Raw genomic sequence first — 23056 nt, forward strand, 5'->3', positions numbered from 1 at the left:
CCCTTGGCCCAGCTTTCGATATTTATAAAAATATTTTCTTCAGAAAGAGTGAGCCCTGGAAATTATTTTTACTAACGTAAGTAAATTTTAATAATAGAAAAATATTTGTGAGGTAAACGTAATCATTTGTTACATCACATGGTGGTAGATAACAGTAGCTGAAGCCGAGAGGCTCTTGTCATACATAAAATTGATATAAAAACCAGAAACAGTGCATGTCATGTCTTACGACGGCAGTCAATTTACATTCAGCTTACGTCAGAATAAATGCCTAAATGATCCGCCCACTGGTAAAGACTTTGGTCAACATCAAATTATAACAGGGGTCAAAGGATAAAATATTTGCTTAAGTATACACTACGCCATAGACAAAGACTGATCGAATTTACAGGCTCAAGCGACCAGGAAAAATTGCGCTGCAGAAGGCGCTAAATACATGCGCGCAAGAACTACACCTTGCTTGTATTAAATAATAGCATTTCACATTAAAGTAAGAAAGAAATTTACTCTACAAGGCTGCTAAAAATGCAATAAATTTACTGGTGTATATTACTATACAAGTTCCAATTACATTTGTTAACAGAGTAATGCTGTACGTAAATTCAGCGTGCGGATGCTAGAGTTCTGTCTGCAAAAGACCACTATAACAAATGCATGGGGAAAGAAGAGCAAATAAACTGGAAAGAAATAATTCCGCTTAATACTATGGAAGCTTAAGCGATAAGGAAAATTCGAAAACTGTGGGCGCTATATATATGCGGGTAAGCACTGCGTCTGCTGGTGTAAGTAACATAATTTTAAATTCCAATTTTACATTCGAATCTCTTATAGAAGACCAACAATAAATGTCATAATTTTAGAGGTACATTAAATATAAAATTATCTGTAAATTATTTATGCCTCGGTGTGACACTGCACTTAGGTTTAGTGTGCAGGAAATAACAATTCTACTACAAGAAATTACTTCTATTACAAAAAGTGTGGAGGAAAGACTGAAATGGATAAAGTTACATTACAACATAAAAATGAGAACTTTCTATTTAATTTAACCAATACAATTTTTCGAATATTAGCTGTAGGAGCATATGTCCATAAGGCCACGAAAAATGAAACCCAGTGATATGTAATGTCAGTAGCTCAACAGTAGAGCAGAAACACTTCAAGGAGGGCGGCACTTTCACTGATGTTAGCGGAGATCGTTAAACACGGATTATGTGACGGTGAGCAGCGGTTTGTATCCAACAAGGAAATGCTTACTAGCGAGTTGCAACTGCCCGTTCAAAATCTTACCGTCTCTCTTAGCAAAATGTTTATAACTTTCATGTTCTTCTAATAAATCCAAATTCCAGCCTTTTATTTCCTTACGCAAAATTACGGTTTCTTGTAATTCCCTCGGAGAATGGTCTGAAATGTTCACAAATGAGGAATTATGCACATTTCCCCCTTTCATGCTTCTCAAGAACCAACATCCGACCCGTCCGATTGTAAATAGTACAGGGAGTGCTCGCAAGTTAGATAGGCATTTACAAGGCAAGCTCAAGGAATTTTTTTCTTTCGATAGTATTTTTTCCGTTGAAAATAGGCAAGGTATGATTAGTGAAATGAAAATACTGTAATGTAACATGTGAGTACGCTTACCTCACAAATATCTTTTTGTTGTTAATACCTTCCTATGTTCGTAAAACAATTTTTGTAACCAGTTATATTGGATTTTTAGGGTCCACTCCCTGTGAACAAGATATTTTTAGAAATGTCTAAGCTCAGGTCATGAACTAATATACCTTTACTTTGCAACTGGTTGGTTGATTTTTTCAACCTTTTCAGGTTTGTAAAGTTGCTGATTCACATCCATGTTTAAGATTTTGAAGTAAGTGCCTGGTCAGATAGCAAAGGTTGTCACCAAGTATATGGACATTAGTTTCAAAATTTTAAAAACAGGTTTGGCCATTGAAAACGATATGTTGAATATAGAAACTTACGATTTATATCTCGTTTTAACCAAATCTGAATGGTGTTATCGGGAACGGTATCAACGATTGGTTGTCTAATCGTGAATATGAAATTGAATTTAGACACAAAAATAAATTGTCAAAACTAAAGAACAGTATACCAATTAATAGTAATAAAGTTACATTAAATAACAGAGCACAGCAGCAATTTTTAAAGAGTATTGAAGAAAACTCAAATTAACATTTCGGAGGAAGAAGGGCTAAATTTACAAAAAGATTCAGTGTATAAAGTAGCCCCTAGTCTTTGTAACTCTACAGTAACAGTTGATTTTGTGGTTGACCTTCAAGTTGGTATAGACCGTGCTAAAGTAGATAAGGTTCAACAAATTAGGATAGCTCATGAATGAAACATTATAGAAAAAGAAATGACAGCTATGAGTAGCAGTTGCACTAAAGAAACGAAAGTGATCAATAATATTAATCGTAAATTGAAAAATAATAAAGCTTTAATAACTAAAGTCGAAAAGGCAATACAATTGTCGTTCCCTACAAAAATGAATATGTAGACAAAACCTTACAGTTTTTTGAGGAAAATGGAATCCTAAAATTAGTATAGATCCCACTGCTAACCTGAAAAAAGAAATTGGGAACGTTTAAATAATATTGTAAACCTGTAGGAAAATTCCGGGGAAAAATGATTAGTGAACATGTATCCAAAACCTCCCGTTTTAAGAAGCCAGTTCAAGATTCACAATAACCACCATCCGATCTGCTCGACCGTAAACAGTATAGGGATTGCTCACCACAAGTTAGCTAGGCGTTTACAAGGTAAACTCAAGGAATATTTTACTTTAGACAGTATTTTTTCCGTTACAAATAGGCAAGATCTGATTCGTAAAATGAAAATGCTCAAATGCCCTCCTCATACTGGGTTGTTGTCCTTTGATATTACAAGCCTGTATACGAACGTTCCAATCGACGTGGCACTTGAAATCATTTGCAAAGAATCTGTTACTGCATAAAAAGTTAACTGAGATGCAAATTACAGAGCTGATGAGGTTGTTGAAAGTAGTGCGCAAGCATGGGCAGTCCCTTATCTGGCTGACATTTTCATTAACTTCGTTGAAGGTGGCTTCTTCAAAACTAAGTGAGAATGAGTGAGTAAAATACGGTTTTATGAGTGAATGACTTAATTTTTGAATTCAATGAAACTGACCTAGAATTATTATTTAACACATTCAACGGAACCCAACGAGAAAGTTAAATTTACAAAAGAAATTCAAAAGGAGAACGGCGACCTAAATTTCCTTAATCTGAAATTATGCATACAGAACGGCAGTGTTACTTTTGCTATTCATCGTAAGACAACCTATTGTGATAATATTATTCCACCACATTCTTCCCACCCACAGTCTCATAAAGCTCCGTATTTTCGTTAAGCAATAAATCGTGAACAGCGCAACTTCCCCCATCCGATTTTCAGAAAGAAATTGATCTGATTAAGACTGTTGATAGCAATAATGATTGTAGACAAAACGTAGTCGACCAAATACTTAGCAATAAAAGGACAAATATAAAAATTTTCAACACTAGATGACAACAAACTGAACAGTAACGAAGAGGTAAATAGCAAGTTCATTCCGATTCCATTTTTAGGTAATTCTTCCAACAAGATTGGCAGTCTTCTGCCTGGAAAACACGGTTGTAAAGTAATCTTATGTACGAACAATTGAACAAAAATTTAGTATCCTTTCCGAAAGTCAGGCGTCTATAAAATCGTATGTAAAGGTTGCTTAGCTGTTATATATTGCAGACTGTTAAAGCTATTAAAGCCAGATATACGGACCATCTGTTGGATAAGAAAGGAGGGAATGTGCATAACTTTCCATTTGCTGAACATTCATTTATTTCTGACGACTCTTCGAGGGAATTACAAGAAACCGTAGTTTTAGGTAAGGAAGTAAAAGACTGCAAATTGGATTTATTAGAAGAACAAGAAATTTATAAACATCTTGCTAAGAACATTGTGAACAATCAATTGCAACTCGCAAGTAAACACTTCCTTGATGGAGTTAAACCGCTGCTCACCGTCACATAATCTGTGTTTACCGCTCTCCGCAAATATCAAAGAATTCGACGCCTTCCTAAAAGTGTTTTTCCTATACTGTTGAGCTACTGACATTACATTTCTCTGAGTTTAATTTTTCTTGGCCTTATGAACACATGCTCCTACAGTTGATATTCCAAAATGGTATTGGTTCAGATAAGCAGAAGGTTCTCATTTTGTTGTTGTGATTTAGCTTTATCCTTTTATGTTTTCCTCCACCGTTTTTGTAAGAGAATTTATTTTTTGTAATAGATTTGTTATTTCCTGCACACTAAATTTACGTGTAGTACCACTTTCCTACATAAATGTTTTAGAGATAATTTCATATTCAACGTACCTCCTCTAAAACTATTGCATTTATTTTTGGCCTTCTATAAGTGATTAACATATTGCTCTAGTTTAAAATTCTGTTACTTAACACCAGCAGACGCAGTCTTACGTGCATCTACATAGCGCCCACAGCTTTTGAATTAAAAAAAAATTAAAAAACTGGTTCAAATGGCTCTGAGCACTATGGGACTTAATTTCTGAGGTCATCAGTTCCCTAGATCTTAGAATTACTTAAACCTAACTAACCTAAGGACATTACACACATCCACGCCCAAGGCAGGATTCGAACCTGCAACCGTAGTGGTTGCGCGGTTCCAGACTGTACCGCCTAGAACCGCTCGGCCACTTCGGCCGGTTTCGAATTTTCCTTATCGCTTAAGCTTCTGTAGTGTTAAGCGGAACTTTTCGTTTTTAGTGACGCTCTTTTATCACATATTTGCTGTTCTTTTCCCATGTATTTGTAATGGTGGTCTTATGTAAATAGAACTCTAGCTTCTGGACGCTGAATTTATGTACAGCATTACTCTGTCAGCAAATGTGTTGGGAAATTTTATACGTAATGTATACCAGTAAATTTATTGCATTTTTAATAGTCTTGTAGAGGAAATTTCGTTCTTATTTTAATGTTATATGCTACTATTTAACACAAGCAAGGCGTAGTTCTTACGAGCATGTATTCAGTGCCCTCTGCAAGCCAATTTTTCCTGGTCGCTTGAGCCTGTACACTGGAACAGTTGACTTGTGTATACTTAAATTATGCAGATATTTTATCCTTTGACTCCTATTATAATTTTATGTAGACAACAGCCTTTAACAGGGTGTGAATACATTTAGGCATTTGTCATGAGGTACGCTGGATGTAACCTAACTGCCGACTTGAGCAATGGCATGTGATGTATCCGGTTTTTGTATTATTTTATGTGTGAGAAGAGGCTCTCGGCTTCAGCTAATGTAATTTAGCACCGTGTGCTATAACAAGTGAATGCGCTTACTTTACATATTGTTTTCTATTATTAATATTTTGCTATGTTTATAAAAATAATTTTTGTAACCGATTGTATACACTTTTAGGGCCCACTTCTTTTGAAGAACATATTCTTAGAAATATCGAAACGTAGGCCAAGGGCTAATAAACCTTTGTTTTGCAACTGATTGTCTGATTTTTTCAAGATTTTGAAATTGATGCAGTTGCTGATTCGCTGCTATGTTTAAGATTTTGAACTACTAGTAAATTTATCAGTGGTCACTTCTCAGTTACACCAACTTATGGGTAAACTTCAGTATGTTCCCACAAGCAACAGGAAAACAATATTTGTTACTAAAGGTCTGAAAATCGAAGTGTTCAGTGCTGTAGATAAGGGATTTCAAATTGATTTCGTATTTCTAGACTTCCAGAAGACGTTTGAGGCCGTACATCACAAGCGTCTTGCAATCAAATGTCGTTTTTATGGAATATCGTCTCAGTTATGCGACTGGATTCGTGAATTCCAGTCAGAGAGGTCGCAGTTCCTAGTAATTAACGGAAAGTCATCGAGTAAAATGGAAATGATTTCTGGCGTTCTCTAAGGCAGTGGTACAGTCCTTCTGTTTTAGGAGACATTCGGAGTTGTAGAGTGTGCTGTTATTTATCGTCTGGCAAAGCCACCAGAAGCTCGAAACCAATTGTAAAACGATTTAGATAAGATATCTATGTGATGCAAAAAATAGCAATTGTGTCGAAATTATGAAATGTGTCTGGTCATCCTCACGAGTGCTAAAAGGAATCTGTTAAACGTCGGTTACACGATAAGTCAGTCTAATCTTAAGACAGTAAATACGATTAAATACCTAGGTATTACAATTACGAACAAATTAAATTGGAAATTACATGTAGAAAACATTGTAGGGAAGCAAACCAAAGACTCCGCTTTATTGCCACTTCGAAAACGTAACAGATCTACTAAAGAGACTGCCTACACTACGCTTGTCCGTTCTGTTTTGGAGCACTGCTGCGCGATGTGAGTTAGAATTACCGGAGTACATGAAGAAAATTCAAAGAAGGGCTAAACGTTTTGTAATATCGAGAAATAAGGGACAGAGTGTCACGGATGTGTTGCAGGATACGGGATAACCATTACTAAAACAAAGGCGTTTCTCGTTGCGGCTGGATTTTCTCACGAAACTACAATCACCAACATTCTCTCCTGAAATCGAAAATATTTCGTTCGCGCCGACCTACAAAGGGAGGAACCATCATGATAATAATATAAGGGGAATCAGAGCCCGCTCGGAAATATATAGGCGTTCGTTTCTTCTGCACGCTGTTCAAGAGAGGAATAACAGAGAGTTATTGTGAAGGTGATTCTCTGAACCCTCTGCCAGATACTTACATGTGATTCGCAAAGTATCGATGTAGATGTAGATGTAATGTGACTCACGTATTTGTGAGTAAGGATAAAGTGAAAGCAGAGTTAGTGCACTACGAAGAACCCTATGAAGTCCTGGAACGACAAACAATATTTCACTGTAAATATTAAGGGCGTGCCAATTAATATCTCACTTGACAGACTGATTCCGCCTACACCTGTGAAAGTGTTACCCACACCTCCAGAAGTCTCATCAAAGAAAGTTAACACCTATTTGGTCGTATTGTGATGTTCTCCAAAAGATCAAGTAGGGGCGGGAGAGGGTGTGGGTGATGTAGAATTAAGTTTATGTTCATAACCTACAGTTCTGTAAATACTTGAAATTCACAGAGTGAGAGGTCTAAGCATAACGTGTTTTTAGCGTGTGATGTTTGTGATGAAACAAGAGAGGGAAGTTTCTAAATAATAATTTCCATACTAAAATACTGTGTTCTGTGGTCAGTTGTACAAGAACACCGACAGGGTCTACTGTGAGGCAAAAAAGAGTGCTCCAAAATTTAATCGTCCGCAGAGAATATTTGACCACATATCTGATAACAACCATTATTAAGGTGTCAGACGAAACTGCATCACTTCAACCTATCTACACTAGAATGATAATTGTATACGAATCGTTGAATCCAATGGCTTTTATCACGGATCATAGTATGAAAAGCAGTAAAAAAGATGATTTCTAGTGATAACGTTACGTATGAATTAGTAGAGTAGTGTTGGCAATGAAAGAAAGTTAGACAGGAAATAAATGTAGCAGAAAACTGGTGTCTCACCTGCAATCGTTTTTGAGAGAATTGTAAGCAGAGTTTCCCCTGCAAGACGCAGGTTGAGAAATCTCGCCCTCTCCGGGACACATGTGGTACTTCTGGCAGTTGTACGGGTCGGGGAAGTTCCCCTCGCCGCGACATATGAACAAGCGCTCATCTTCGCTGCGGGGAACACATCTCGACTCTTCAGCCGGCACGCAAGCCTGTTTCGTTGCGCTACATTTCATATTGTCATCCACAGCGCATTTCGTTATGACTACTGGAAAATAGCCCTCCTGATCATCGCCTCCACATTTCATCACCTGTGCAACAGAGAAATTAGTATTAACATTGTCTTGAGGGACATTTCCTTAAATAGGCTTAATTCGACTTAAATGGACGCCAGCTAGCGTCAATCCTAAAAATGATAAATTTGCCGATACCACCCGTCTGCTTAGATCCAGGCAGAGATCAGAAAGGTGGACTTTAATCACTCATCGAAATACAATACGCTGAGGTGACAAGAGTCGTGGGACAGCTGTCATTTGTACTCACTTGATTCGTGTGAAAAGGAATTAGCAAAATTTGAACCCGGAATGGTAGTTGGAGGTAGAAACATGAGATATTCTACTTCGGAAATCGTTAAGGAATTGAATATTCACAATGTCAAGAGTGTGCCGAGAATATCAAATTTCAGGCATTACACCTTATGTTATGTTAGCTGGGGACCTAGAAACGACGGAGAGGCTCCGTCCCCGCCTCAGGGAACGTCTCACACCAGACGAGTGTAACCCCTATGTTTGCGTGGTAGAATAACGGTGGTGTACGCTTACGTGGAGAACTTGTTTGCGCAGCAATCGCCGACATAGTGTAACTGAGGCGGAATAAGGGGAACCAGCCCGTATTCGCCGAGGCAGATGGAAAACCGCCTACAAACCCTCCACAGACTGGCCGGCTCACCGGACCTCGACACAAGTCCGCCGGACGGATTCTTGCTGGGGACCAAGGCGCTCCTTCCCGCCCTAGACCGCACGGCCAACCGGGCGGGCTCCGGCATTACACGTTACATGACACCTCACCAAGGACAGCACAGCGGCCGACGGTCTTCACTTAACGGCAAAGAGCAGCAGCGTTTGCGTAGAGTTGTCACTGCTAACAGACAAGCAACACTGCGTGAAATGGCCGCAGGAATCAATGTCAGACTACAGTAAACGTGCGGCGAAATTTGGCGTTAATGGGTTATGGCAGATGACGGCCGACGCGAGTGCCTTTTCTAAACGCACGACATCGCCTGCAGCGTATCTTCTAAGCTCGCGACAAAATTCTTTGAAACCTGGACGGCTGGAAAACCGTGGACGGATCAGAAGAGTCCTAATTTCGGTTGCTAAGAGTTCATGGTAGGCTTCGAGTGTGGCACAGACCCCACGAAGCCATGGATCCAAGTTGTCAATAAGACCCTGTGGAAGCTGGTGGCAACGCCATAATGATGTGGACTGTGTTGACATGGAAGGGACTGTATCCTCTAGTCCAGCTGAACCGGCCATGGACTGTAAATGGTTATGCTAGGCCACCTGGAGACCTGGAGCTATCCGTGGACTTCACGTTCCGAAACAACGACGGAATTTTTGTACACGGCAGTTCGCCGTGCCACCGGGACACAATTGTTCGCGACTGGTCTGAAGAACATTCTGGACAGTTCGAGCGAATGATAATGCCACCCGTGTCTCCCGACGCAACCTCATCAAACATTATGAGAAACAACCGAGAGGTCAGTTCGTGCACTAAATCCCGCACCAGCAACACTTCTGCAGTTATGGGCGGCGAAGGAGACAGCATGGCTAAATAATTAAGCAGTTGTTTCCAGCGACTGTTGAGTCGATGTCACACCGTGTTTCTGCACCAGACCGCGCAAAAGGAGGCCCGACGCGATATTAGAAGGTATGCAATTACTGTTGTCACCATAGTGTACGTAATGGAATGCCTTATGTTTCGTTACAGGATCAGAGTGTACAAAGGACATGCGTCCAAAATACTAATGCGAAAAAAAAAAAATGATGCTGAATTGTGACAAAGGATATTACATATAGAACATAGTGCTAATCACATTAAATTGCTGCCACCTCTGTGGGATTCATATCAAAAAGGGCCAACAGGGAATGTTGAACGTATACAAAGAAATGCAATGCGAATGTCACTGGTTGGTCTGAGTCACGGGAGAGGGTCACTTGAAAATTTGAACCTGATGACGCTTTAAGGGACGCGCAAACTGCACCACTAAAGCCTACTTTCAATGTTTCAGAGAGCATTCTAGGTATGTACTATTACACCATAACCCCCTACGTATCGCTCCCGTAGGGATTGCGAAAATAGGGCTACACTAAGTGCAGAGCACGCAGAGGCGTTGGTACAGTCCTACGAGAATGAAACGGGAACAAACTTTAATACGTGGTGAAATGGAAAGTTTCCTCTACTATTCATTTCGAAGCGGTTTGCAGAGTCCATATACAGTTAGATACAAATGAGTAACAGCGTTTCACCGTAAATAGTGCAGGCTGAGTGCCGTACCTTGGAGCAATCATTGCTGCAGACGATCTGGTCGTGTTCCGAGCAGATGATTCGTGGATCGCAGCTGATGCAAGCGGAGGCTGCAGAGGCGATGCACGCCACCTGGAAACACAGTGGGGCTCTCAGGAGTCATTTCAACAGAGTCAGGACAGTTACAGAGAGGCAGTAAAGCTTATGCAAGGTTAAACTCAGTCTAATCTCAAAAATGTACTCACATGTAAGGTTTAGTGGTCGCTATCAAGCTAAAGATGAAGAGATAGAGAAAGTGTATGAGGATATTGATAGGGTAATACAGTATGTGAAGGGGATGAAAATCTAATAGTCACGGGGGACTGGAATGGAGTTGTAGGGGAAGAAGTAGAAGAAAAGGTTACCGGAGAATATGGGCTTGGGACAAGGAATGAGAGAGGAGAAAGACTAACTGAGTTCTGTAACAAGTTTCAGCTAGTAACAACTAATACTCTGTTCAAGAATCACAAGAGGAGGAGTTATACTTGGGAAAGGCCGGGTGATACGGAAAAACGTCAATAGGATTACATCACGGTCAGACAGAGATTCCGAAATTAGATAATGGGTTTTAAGGCGTACCCAGGAGCAGATATAGACTCAGATCACAATATAGTAGTTGAGGGGGGGGGGGGGGGGGGGGAGAGGTTGCTTGGGGAAGGAGACCAGACGGCGAGGTCATCGGTCTCATCGGATTAGGGAAGGACGGAGTAGGAAGTCGGCCGTGCCCTTTCAAAGGAACCATCGCGGCATTTGCCTGGAGCGATTTAGGCAAATCACAGAAAACCTAAATCAGGATGGCCGGACGCGGGATTGAATCGTCGCCCTCCCGAATGCGAGTCCAATGTCTAACCACTGCGCCACCTCGCTCGGTACAATATAGTAGTGATGACGAGTAGGCTGCAGTTTAAGACATTAGCCAGGAATAATCAATACGCAGAGAAGTGTGATACGAAAGAACTAAGGAATGACGGGATACGGTTGAAGTTCTCTAAGGCTATAGACATAGCAATGAGGAGTAGCTCAGTAGGCAGTACAGTTGAAGAGGAATGACCGTCTCTAAAAAGGGCTAGAACAGAATTTGGGAAAGAGGGTAGAAAGACGGTAACTGCGAGAAACCATGGGTAACAGAAGAAATACTTCAATTGATCGATCAAAAAAAGAAGTAAAAAAAAATGTTCCGGGAAATTGAGGAATACGGAAATACAAGTCGCTGGGGAATGAAATAAACAGGAAGTGCAGGGAAGCTAAGTCGAAATGGCTGCAGGAAAAATGTGAAGAAATCAAAAAAGAAATGATCCTCGGAAGGACAGACTCAGCTTACAGGAAGGTCAAAACAACCTTCGGTGACATTAAAAGCAAGGGCGATAACATTAACAGTGCAACGGGAATTCCACTGCTAAATGTAGAGGAAAGAGCGAATAGGTGGAAAGAATACATTGACAGCCTCTATAACGGGGAAGATTTGTCTGATGTGATAGAAGAGGAAACAAAAGTCGATTTAGAAGAGATAGGGGATCCAGTATTAGAATCAAAATTGAAAGAGCTTTGGAGGACTTGAGATCAAGTAAGGCAGAAGGGATGGATAATATTCCATTACAATTTCTAAAATAATTGGGGAAATGGCAACAAAACGACTATTCACATTGGTGTGTAGAATGTATGAGCCTGGCGACAACCCTCTGACTTTCGGAAAAGCATCATCTACACAATTCCGAAGACGACAAGAGCTGACAAGTGCGAGAATTATCGCACAATCAGCTTAACAGCTCATGCATCCGAGTTGCTTACAAGAATAACATACAGAAGGGTAGAAAAGAAAACTGAGGATGCTCTAGATGACGATCAGTTTGGATTTAGGAAAGGTACAGGCGCGAGAGAGGCAATTCTGAATTTGCGTTTAATAATGGAAGCAAGACTAAAGAAAAATCAAGACACGTTCATGGGATCTGTTGACCTGGAAAAAGCGTTCGACAATGTAACATGGCGCAAGATGTTCGAAATTCTGGAAAAAGTAGGGATAAGCTATAGAGAGAGACCGGTCATATACAATATGTACAACAACCAAGACGGAATTATAAGAGTGGAAGACCAAAAACGAAGTGCTCGTATTAAAAACGGTGTACGACAAGGATGTAGCCTGCTGTTCAATCTGTACATCGAGGAAGCAATGGTGGAAATAAATGAAAGGTACAGGAGTGTAATTAAAATTCACGGTGAAATGATATCAATGATACGACTCAAATGCTCAAGTGTGTGTGAAATCTTATGGGACTTAACTGCTAAGGTCATCAGTTCCTAAGCTTACACACTTCTTAACCTAAATTATCCTAAGAACAAACACACACACCCATGCCCGAGGGAGGACTCCAACCACCTCCGGGACCAGCCGCACAGTCCATGACTGCAGGGGCCTAGACCGCCCGTCTAATCCCGCGTGGCAATGATACGATTCGCTGATAACATTTCTATCCTGAGTAAAAGTGAAGAACAATTACATGATCTGCTGAATGGAAGGAACATCCTAATGAGTACACAATATGGGTTGAGAGTAAATCGAAGGAAGACGAAGCTAATGAGAAGTAGTAGGAATGAGAACAGCGAGAAACTTAATGTCAGGATTGATGGTCACGAAGTAGACGAGGTTAAGGAATTCTGCTACCTAGTCGGCAAAATAAGCAACGACGGGTGGAGCAAGGAGGACATCAAAAGCAGACACTAGCACTGGCAAAAAGGGCTTTCCTGGCCAACAGAAGTATACTAATTTCAAATATCAGCCTTAATGTGAGGAAGAAATTTTTGCGAATGTGCGTCTGGAGTACAGCATTGTATAGTAGTGAAACAAGGACTGTGGGAAAACCGGAACAGAAGAGAATCGAAGCATTTGAGATGTGTTGCTATAGACGAATGTTGAAAATTAGGTGGACTGATAAGAATGAGGTGGTTCTACGCAGAATCGGAGAGGAAAGCAATATGTGGAAAACACTGATAAGGAGAAGGGACAGGATGATAGGACATCTGTTAAGACATGAGGGAATGACTTACATGGTACTAGAGGGAGCTGTAGAGGGCAAAAACTAGAGGATGGCTGAGACTGGAATACATCCAGCAAATAATTGCAAGTGCTACTTTGAGATGAAGAGCTCAGCACAGGAGAGGAATTCGTGGCGGGCCGCATCAAACCAGTCAGAAGACTGATGACAAAAAAAAAAAAAAAAAAAAAAAATAGATCAGTGGCGGCGAAGTTGTCAGTGCTACAAGTGTGCATAGTATAAACGAACAAGAAAAGTTAAATATATTTTTAACAGAATTATCACTAAAATTTTGTGAGCAACTACTTACATGATTTGAGTTACCAACTTTCATCACAATATGTTATTGCGAACAATGGACTGTGTACAACAGAAACAGGAGAGGGACAAAGAAGCGGAGGTATTAGAGGGAAAGAAAGCGGACAGAGAGGGATGAGGGGATTAGAATGAGGACAGGGCTAGTTTATTATTTTATGTGTACATGGTGAATCAGGAAAAAAGGTATCTACTTTGGGGGGTGATAATATGAGTGAATCCGAAAAACAAATTTTAGATGGTCATATGCCATATTCCGAATGGTTTCCCAGATATAATACGTTTAATATCAGTTTTGTGCATTTTTCTTGAATAATTGGAATTTTCATCGTCCGGAGAAAATGTGCCGCAGTAAAAAATTAAACTACAGTGTAAACAATTTTCTGAGGGCAACCACAGCTCAGAGACATTGTGAATAACAATTATAGCATTCGACACTCAATAAGCATTCACATTGTCAAAAAGATTATAACAATGAAAAGTCAACAATTTCAGGTGTTTTCAAAAGCCGCGTAGCTATATAAAGGTGCTTTGTTAGCAACTACTTGTTTCACGTCAGTATAGACTCAGCTTCAGGTTTCCATGATGTAGGTGGACAGTTACAGAGTCCCAGCTTTCGGGAAACTATACTCATCAAGAGTCAAACCACAATGGTGAGTTGTCATAATAAAATTAAGCACACACAAAAGTTGCTTGTCAAAATATACATAACATGACACTTGAATGAACAAGCCCGAATAATAGCCAGTGGGATATAGGATCCTGTAGACACCAGCTGTATAAAACCAGTGAAGTGAAACTTAAAATCCCGCTTGATGTGCGTAATTTCCTCGTATTGATAACACGCCGATGTGATGTAAACATTCACGGGGTGTTGGCAATACGGTGGAAGAACGCACATATACGAAATTTTAAATTTTATATCATTGTATCTGTACAGCTGGTGTCTGCCAATCTTACAATACATCCTACGGGGTGTTTTCTGGCCTGGCTCATTGAGCAGTCATGATTTGTACATTTAGACACTGATCTTTTTGATGTACTAAATTTTATTATGACAACTCACCGTTGTGGTTTGACTCTTTAATTTGTATAACTTACTAAAAGATGAGACTCCGTAAATGTCCACCTACATCATGGAAATATAACCATTAAAAACTTGAAGATGCGTCTATACTGATGTGAAACTGGTGGTTGCGAATGAGGCACCTTCATATAGCTATGCGGCTTTTGGGAACACCTCGTCATTCTTGACTTTTTGTTTGTTATAATTCTTACAATAATTTGAATAGTTATTGATTGTTGAGTGCTGTTATTGTTAATTACATTAAATGTTCTGTAAAGAAAGGCCCTATTCACTTTTTCTCTAGGGCAAATACTTTACGCGAAGAGAGTGCGGGAATACTGAAATCTCGAGCGAAGCGCTTGCGCTGTAACTTAAGTAGTTTTTATAGGCCCCAATACGAGATACAGAAATTTCATGACTCGAGAGACCAATAGAGTCACACATCAAATTGTTCCTTTCAACTTCCTCTGCACCACTGTTGTACGTTGTAAACAAAGACAATGATTGAATAACACAGAAAGTAAAAAAGAATATACCGGGATGACTATAATTAATGTGCAGTTACTCACGGAGGTCCAGCGTGAGCTGTAATTATCGTATGGCAGCGACATTTGGTAGGTATTCTAATGCGTTAATGCGTAAATAAATTACACTGGAAAACAAATTATTTCCAGTTTTGGCCAGCAGGTTCAAATCTGGCGCTGTACAGCATCACATCGACGTCTCCAGTCCTCATACTGAACAAATTGTGTAAGTCGCGGTTAATAATAAAATTAGAATTATGTCTTTCTCACTTGTTTGACGTTTCCTACCCACGTCCTGTTCCTCATGTATTGCATATGGAAACATTTCTATACGTCTTATTAGCATTCACAGCGCTATATTTGCACTTAATGGCAAAAATTGGAACTATTTTTTTTTTGCAGCAGCGATAGGTTCCATACTGGCGCATTAGAATATCTACCAAGTTTCGCTTCCATATGATAATTACAGCGCACATTGAACATCGCTAATAATATCAGCCCTCAAATCATACAGTTTCCTCGTGACGCCCCACGTATGATATAGATATTCACACAGAATACCCCAGCTACATTTACCTGCATTTCAGCATAGTAGGCTTTGTCACCATTGTGAATAGTAGAGTGTCTCTTGTCGTCCCCTTCAGTCTGTCAACACGCGTCGAAGCGTCACTCCAAGAGTAGTCTGTCCAACTTGAACAAAATTCTCGTTCTCAGCACTGGACGACTCCTCCTCTTACGTCAGAAAGATTAGCGCTTTAGTTCACTGTTGCCTGCTGAGCTGTGAGCAACGTTCGTTAGAAGCGTCCGCCTCAGTTATTTACGCGCTGATTTTCTTATGTTTTTCTCTAGCAAGTGTCCATTGACTTGTCGAATTATTGATCATACTGGTATTACGTGATAATATGGTTTAATTCGTCAACTGCTTCTGGTATACGTTATGACAAAATTGATTACAAGTGAGCGACAACATGTCAGTGTCCAACGGACACAGTACATCGACAAGTACTCACGTTGCTATGATAAGGTGCGGGCCGACGCAGCGTTTTTATTTCTTCTCCATCTTTCCGATTTGTTGTTATAGCCGCCGTCCACGACATACACTGCTCCCGCTGACATATTACTCAATCCCGGATTCGCGCTCAGATTTAGGTTCTGGTGGAACCGCTGCTATTCTTCTGCCCGCCACTGAAGTCTGTTTATTGTCGGGTATATCTTCCCTAGTGCAGGACGCCAGGTCTTACAAAGGATGTATCTGCTACTGAAACGGTAGTGTCAATACGTTCCATTTAAGCCCTTCAGGCAAATTCCATAAAGAATAATGATAATGAAAACTGCAGCTTCAAATGGTACAAGAAGTGGATAGGTACAATGATTTTATCACGCCATGCTCATTTGGATCTGGGAATGAAAATTTACTGTTTCATTTTACTAGTCACACTTCCTGTGTCTTATCTTTACCTTCGCATGCAAATAAGTGAATGTTTTCTGGCTGTTAAAGCTGTAGATCTACCTAAAGGTGAGTAGTGGGTGGTGTTTTTAGATAGAATAGTCAGTGGATACGGCTGTACAAAGAGAATATCAGACGTTTCACATTGCGTCCATAGGTTTAGAAGGCGTCCAGAGCTCGCCGTCGCAGTGGCTCAAGCGGGGAGATAGTTGGTCACTGGGAAGTCCATCTTACGCAGTGTGTAGAAGAACGTCTGAGAGAGCAGACGTGCCGACGTTGATGATGGAGTATGGTGAGATAATTTGGTTAATGAATTTGTTATATGATTGTATATAATCAAAGTCAGTATTGACAGGGAAACATTGAGAGACGTGGTAATTGTAGCAATTTTGTCTTAATAGATGACTGAACATACAAAGTTTTGACCGTTAACATGTGGTACTGACCATCATAGTGCCTTTTCTGGTCGTCCATCATTAACTAAATGTTCTTATTTCACAAAGCAAGAAAAGTGCTTCATTTTCATGGACGGGCTAATTAATTTGTGTAAATTTTTCTGATATTTTCTTTGTGTGTTCATGATGGGTGCACTTCGTGCCCAAATCAATCAAGGGCCACAAAGGGTTCAATATCAATGTTTCCCCCACCTTTAGCGGTAGAAATGTATTGGCAATTCCCTTAGAACGCTAGTCCATATTGTTTAGTGGGGCTTATGTCTACCCAAGTCATGGTTGAATACTGGCCAATAAGATACCAGTTTTTTTTTTGCCTTTGAAGTCTTTGAATCTGATTTGTTTTCCATGTGTGGTAGTTTTCTGTTATGCGTGTGTCCATTCTAAATTTCAGTTTAACTTCGGTTTACGGAATTCCAAGGGAGAGGGCCTATACCTAGGCCATATTTTGCATGCTCTACGTAACGAGGCCACTAAGCTAAATTTTCACTTATTCGTGATAATAAGAGCCAGAGCGGCCCTCTCTGGTTGACTATGAGCTACGTTATTTTTCGATCAGACAATCGGTGTTTTGCCGATTTCATTTGCTAAGCCTTATCATTTTATGTTTGTTTATTTTATCATAGCTAGATATAGAGCGTTCTGCATGTCAATCAATCGTGTGTGTTCTATCAGATTTATTCAGTCGTATACATTCAGCCAGTACCTAGTAGTGTGGCACACTGAATTCCGTTATATGTCATCAAGTAAATCTCAGCTGGGGACAATTATAGTAATTGAAATTGCGAGGTGTGCTTGACGAAAAGTAACTGAGATTGAGTGTTGAGCATAAGAGTGATTGAGACTGTGCGGTTTGTCTTTGGGACCCTGTACACCAGATTACCTAATAATTGATCTTGTTACAGAATTAAGTCCCTATATTCCTTGACAAGGTAAATTCCTAGCAACTGATGCTATTTCATTCAAATCATTTAATTGAAAAGAAAATAAGATTAAATTAGAATATTGTATAAACCTACCAGCAAACACATTGGGCAAAGTGCAAATCTTTATCCTCCATCTGTGGATTGTCGTGGTGGTTCACAAGGTCAGGGTGCGTCATCGGGTACAATAATTAACTTGATTGGAATAATAACAACCGAATCAATTATATTCTTTCATTTATTGGACCGTAAATAACAAGATATACCATCTCGTCATTAACCATAGCCATCAGTAAGAGATAACCAATGATCAAGAAGAAAGAAGCAGAAGACTGTTGAGCAGTACACACATTAAATAAAAGGTATGACTTTTTAAAAACTGGAAATTCAACTACGACCAATAAGAGGGTAATTTTGCACTATCGCGACTGGTCAGCAGATCCCTTGCAGGAATCTTGATATTGTATTTACGGTTGTAATCCATGCGACATAATTAGGACAGGCAATGTTCCGCGTCTGCCAACTTATTACTCTGCTGCGATCTTGTGTGCCATTGGCGTTCTTACCAACGACCTTCGACAGTATCCACCGTCTGACCTATATACGTCTTGCCACGTTGGTAGGATATCTGTTAGACTCCGGATGTCCGTAATCCGAGGCCGCGCTTGACGCCACCAAGCTCTGCCTATGTTGTAGCTAGTTGGGAGAAGACCATCTTCACTTGGTCTTTCCGGAGAATTCATTCTGACTTTCCGGATTATACGCCAGAGAAAGGAATAAAAACAATTGCCTCGTCCTAATGAGATTATTCTTCTATTTCCGCCAGTTGTACAGTGGGGTAAGACGTAGGGAACTCCGAATTTGACTACTCTTTATAGCCACACTTCGGAAACAACATCCACAGAGTTTAAGTTCTTCGTTCGGACTTTCAATGTCCACTTGTGTAACATTGCTTTGAGCACGCCATAGTTTTGCACTGGGTGGTGACAACTGTTCACATATAAGTACAGGTCGGTCGGCGGCTTCTTTCAGTACATGGTTCAGCACAACGTGCTGCCTGATCTTCCTTTTACGAGGACACCCAGAAAGGGGACCACTCTCACTTCTCCTACCACAGTATGGTGTACCGAACTAAAATGTGGCATTCGGCCTGTCTTTTCCATATGGCCCCATGGCGGCCGTGTCATATCGAAATAGGTAGATTTTCACCGGACTGGTTCCTTATTACACTGCTTATACACATTGGCCACAAAAGCATAAAGTGGACTCCCCCTGAATACCCCCTCCGCCTCTTAGTAGCAACCATCGTCAAAAAGAAAGCATGTCGACATCAAGACGTGTCTAAAAAGATTGGTCGTCTCTATGTCAAATTTCTGGCCTATAAGTTATAAAGATTCTTATGACGACACTCTGCTAAGAAAGAAAGCATCGAAACTCTGAATGGTGCCGGTATCCTTAAGATTTAAAGTCTTAAGAGGTCCCTGAAGATCTCCGGAGTTGCAAACGTGTTGTGAACCCTTACCGACGTAAAGGTTATGCAGACCCTTCAGCTACTTAGCTACTGAGTCGGTTGGGACACCAGTGCTGCTAACGATGGGGCGTGACGGCGCCCTACCCCATCTTTGTGAATTTGCCACAGTCCATTAAAGTCTTTCTGGAACAGATTGGTCTCTGTCGCAGCTTTTCGACAGCCACGTCTGGCAAGATGGTTCCTTTCAGAAGTGCATCTTCTTCTTTTCACCCACTAGGTAGCACGAGTTTCGCTCTTCCAATATGTACTGTATTCTACCAAAACCCGCATTTTCCCAGTTCAATGTGATATAGGACCACAGTCACGTGGCTCTGTTATTTTTATTTTCTTATCACACTTATTGGCTTCTTGCGGCAAACAATACAGCCACTACAGTTACGTATGGTAGTGACTGCAATTAAATTTTAAAAACGTAGCTACTTTCTACATATATAAAATTACGAATTCAGGGTTTTATAGCTCAGATATTTATACTTATATCTGCGTCTTGTAGGTAACGTTCTACTAAACCGTTGATTTTTTGATTGTTCTCGCCCCTTAATTTTCTAATATTTGAGGCGCGAGAACTTTCATTTCTACTAGCCGTCCGGTGTGGCCGTGCGGTTCTAGGCGCTTCAGTCTGGAACCACATGACAGCTACGGTCGCATGTTGGAATCCTGCCTCGGGCATGGATGTGTGTGACGTCCTTAGGTTAGTTAGGTTTAAGTAGTTCTAAGTTCTAGGGGACTGATGACCTCAGATGTTAAGTCCCATAGTGCTCAGAGCCATTTGAACCATTTTTCGGTTCTACGAGATTTTCCAACAGTTAATTTTGATGTGGAATGTATCTGGCACAGCCCAACATGATATGATCAGTATCTCTGTCGTCTTCTACATGTTCGTCAGTCGAGGGACAATCTGTCTCTTGTGTATAGATGTGCTGGGAAACATGTGTGTCCCAACCTGATCCTCATAAATGATATTACTCGTACACATAGATTTTTATGATATAGTACGCTGAACTAAAGCGAACTAAAAGTCCTTCTTCTGCTGAGATATTTGCCACTGAGGTTCCCATTGATAGTAAGCCTTTTTCTTTTTATGAAATTCCCAATATGGAAGCTGCGTAAATAGCGGGTCCCCTTCTTTGATACTTTCTTTAGCAAGGCTATCCACAACTTCATTGTGCCGTATACTTGAGTGTCCCTTACCCACATTAGGTAAACGGATTTATTTTCTTTGTTTGTCTTCGTTAAAAATGGTACTACATGACAGAGGTGCATGTTATCACTTTTCTACTTTCGATGTTATAATTGCTCCAAAGCACTTTTAGAGTCATTCAGCAGTGTATTTCTTCCCTTGTTCGCTTTTAAAATTAGCTTATTGTGTAACTGCTGTTATTGTAGGTGTGTGTACGTACAGCCTAACTATATGGAGGTAAAATAGTCGGATCTCCGGGTAAGGACTATTCAGGAGGACGTCGTTATCAGGAGAAACAAAACTGGCGTTCTACGGAATGGAGCGTGGGATGTATGATCGCTTAATCGGAAAAATTTAAAAAAGGAAACTGAGTAATGGAATGAATTTAGATATAGTGGGAATTAGTGAAGTCCGGTGGCAGGAGGAACAACACTTCGGGTCAGGTGAATACTGGGTTATAAAAACAAAGTCAAATAAGTGTATCGCGGGATTAGGTTTAATACGAATAAAAAATAGGTGCGCTGATAAACTGCAACGAACAGCATAGTGAAATCGTTATTGTAACCAACTTTGACACGAAGCCTACACCCACCACAGTAGTACAAGTTTGTATGCCAACTAGCTCCGCAGATGAGGATGAGATTGGGGAAACGTATGATTAGATAAAAGAAATTATTCAAGTAGTTAAGGGAGCTTAAAATTTAATGGTCATGGGGGACTGGAATGCGACAGTAGGAAAAGGAAGCGAAGGTAAAAGTAGTAGGTGAATATGGAATGTGGGTAAGGAATGAAAGAGGAAGCCTCCTGGTAGAATTTTTTGCATACCTTAACTTAATCATAACTAACACTTCGTTTAAGAATCATGAAAGAAGGTTGCATACGTGGAAGAGGCCTGAAGACACGGGAAGCTTTCAGATAGACTATGCGAGGGGTGGAACTCAAATAGTGGCAACTATTTATTCACAACCGATACAAGAGTTACATGTTTGCACCTCTTCCTGTCCTTCAAAGTAGTCACCAGCGTTGCTTAGAAGCCGTTTGCCAGCGATGTGGAAGGCGTAGTATACCGGTAGTAGAGCCTGTTTTGTTGATGGTGCGAATGGAGCGGTCTATTACCTGTCGAATCTCTGGAACAGTTTTGAAGCGAATGCCACGAAGTGTTTCCTTCATCTTCGGAATCAAATCACAGTCACAAGGACCTAAGTCCGGGGACTATGGTGGATGGTACAGTACTCGACCGAACAGAGCAGCCACAGCTTGCGCTGTATGCGCCCGCGCATTGTCGTGCAAAATGATGGGTGGATTGGGCAGAAAGTTTCGCCGCTTCTTCCTCAAAGCTGGTCGCAAAAACGTTCTAGGTCTTCCTCAGTCGCGAGTCATAGGCTGGAACGTTCCGTGCTCCCTAAGACGCCGATCAATTGCTTCGAACGTCTTCCTGTCGGGACGCCTCCGTTCTGGAAATCTGTCCCGATACAAACGTCCAGCGGCACGGCTATTGCCCCGTGCTAATCCATACATCAAATGGGCATCTGCCAACTCTGCATTTGTAAACATTGCACTGACTGCAAAACCACGTTCGTGGTGAACACTAACCTGTTGATGCTACGCACTGATATGCTTGATGCTATTACTGTAGAGAAATGAGTCGCATGTCAACACAAGCACCGAAGTCAACATTACCTTCCTTCAATTGGACCAACTGGCGGTAAATCGAGGAAGTACAGTACATACCGACGAAACTGAAATTAGCTCTAACATGGAAAGTAAGCGTTTGCGGACACATGTCCACATAACATATTTTCTTTCTTTGTGTGTGGGGAATGTTTCCTGAAAGTTTGGCCGTACCTTTTTGTAACACCCTGTATATCAACAGCGGTATAATGTTTTAGTTCAGTATCGCAAAGAAGGTCATAACTGTTTTAGTCGCAGTATTTTGTTTGGTGTACAATTTTGTGAGTCTTCTTTCTGAGCGCTGGACTGCTAATGGGGATCACTTGCCCTCTTGCGATTTAACTGGGAACGGTGCCTCAATCGCTACTTCGTATGAAACCACAACGAGTAAACAAATGTTCGTATATTTTGGCACAAATATATCAGTGTAGCAGAATGTTACAGTATTCACGCCTCTTAACATTCTAAGCAAAGCCCTCACGCCAGGTGAAGCGTTTGTATAGGTTCAGCGGAGAGGAAGGTTTTTGAAATGGAAAACTAATCATCCTCACTTACCGAGAAAATAAGCCTCACAGCTGCCTGCAGACTCATCGTGGACTAAGTGATTTCAGACGTAAGCAGGGTAATATATACCTGTAATTATACTTCAGATTATCAGGTCACAAAGAGATATTATTTATATCAGTCAAACATATTTTAATGGGTTTATCGAATGATGTGCTACGCAGTCGAAAGGTACTGAACGTCTTAACTCGTATCGGAGATTAAGTACAGACCAAAGTACAACAGCTATTGGGCCACGGAAAAGCAGAC

At 40.6% G+C, this 23056-nt stretch overlaps 1 protein-coding gene across 2 annotated transcripts in view; it reads right to left on the reverse strand.

Annotated features, from left to right (window-relative positions):
- Positions 1-22852, reverse strand: part of LOC126267209 (uncharacterized) — a 42836-nt gene extending 19984 nt beyond the window's left edge. For both annotated transcript variants that reach the window (XM_049972180.1, XM_049972181.1), the window contains exons 1-3: positions 22799-22852; positions 10097-10198; positions 7559-7854 (exon numbers count right to left, since the gene is read on the reverse strand). In XM_049972180.1, coding sequence (XP_049828137.1) covers positions 7559-7854; positions 10097-10198; positions 22799-22834 — 434 coding nt within the window. In that variant the 5' untranslated portion in view covers positions 22835-22852. The remainder of the gene's footprint in view (positions 1-7558; positions 7855-10096; positions 10199-22798) is intronic.
- Between the last annotated feature and the right edge of the window lie 204 nt (positions 22853-23056).

The sequence above is a fragment of the Schistocerca gregaria genome, chromosome 4 (assembly GCF_023897955.1).
Source record: "Schistocerca gregaria isolate iqSchGreg1 chromosome 4, iqSchGreg1.2, whole genome shotgun sequence".
Taxonomy (NCBI): domain Eukaryota; kingdom Metazoa; phylum Arthropoda; class Insecta; order Orthoptera; family Acrididae; genus Schistocerca; species Schistocerca gregaria.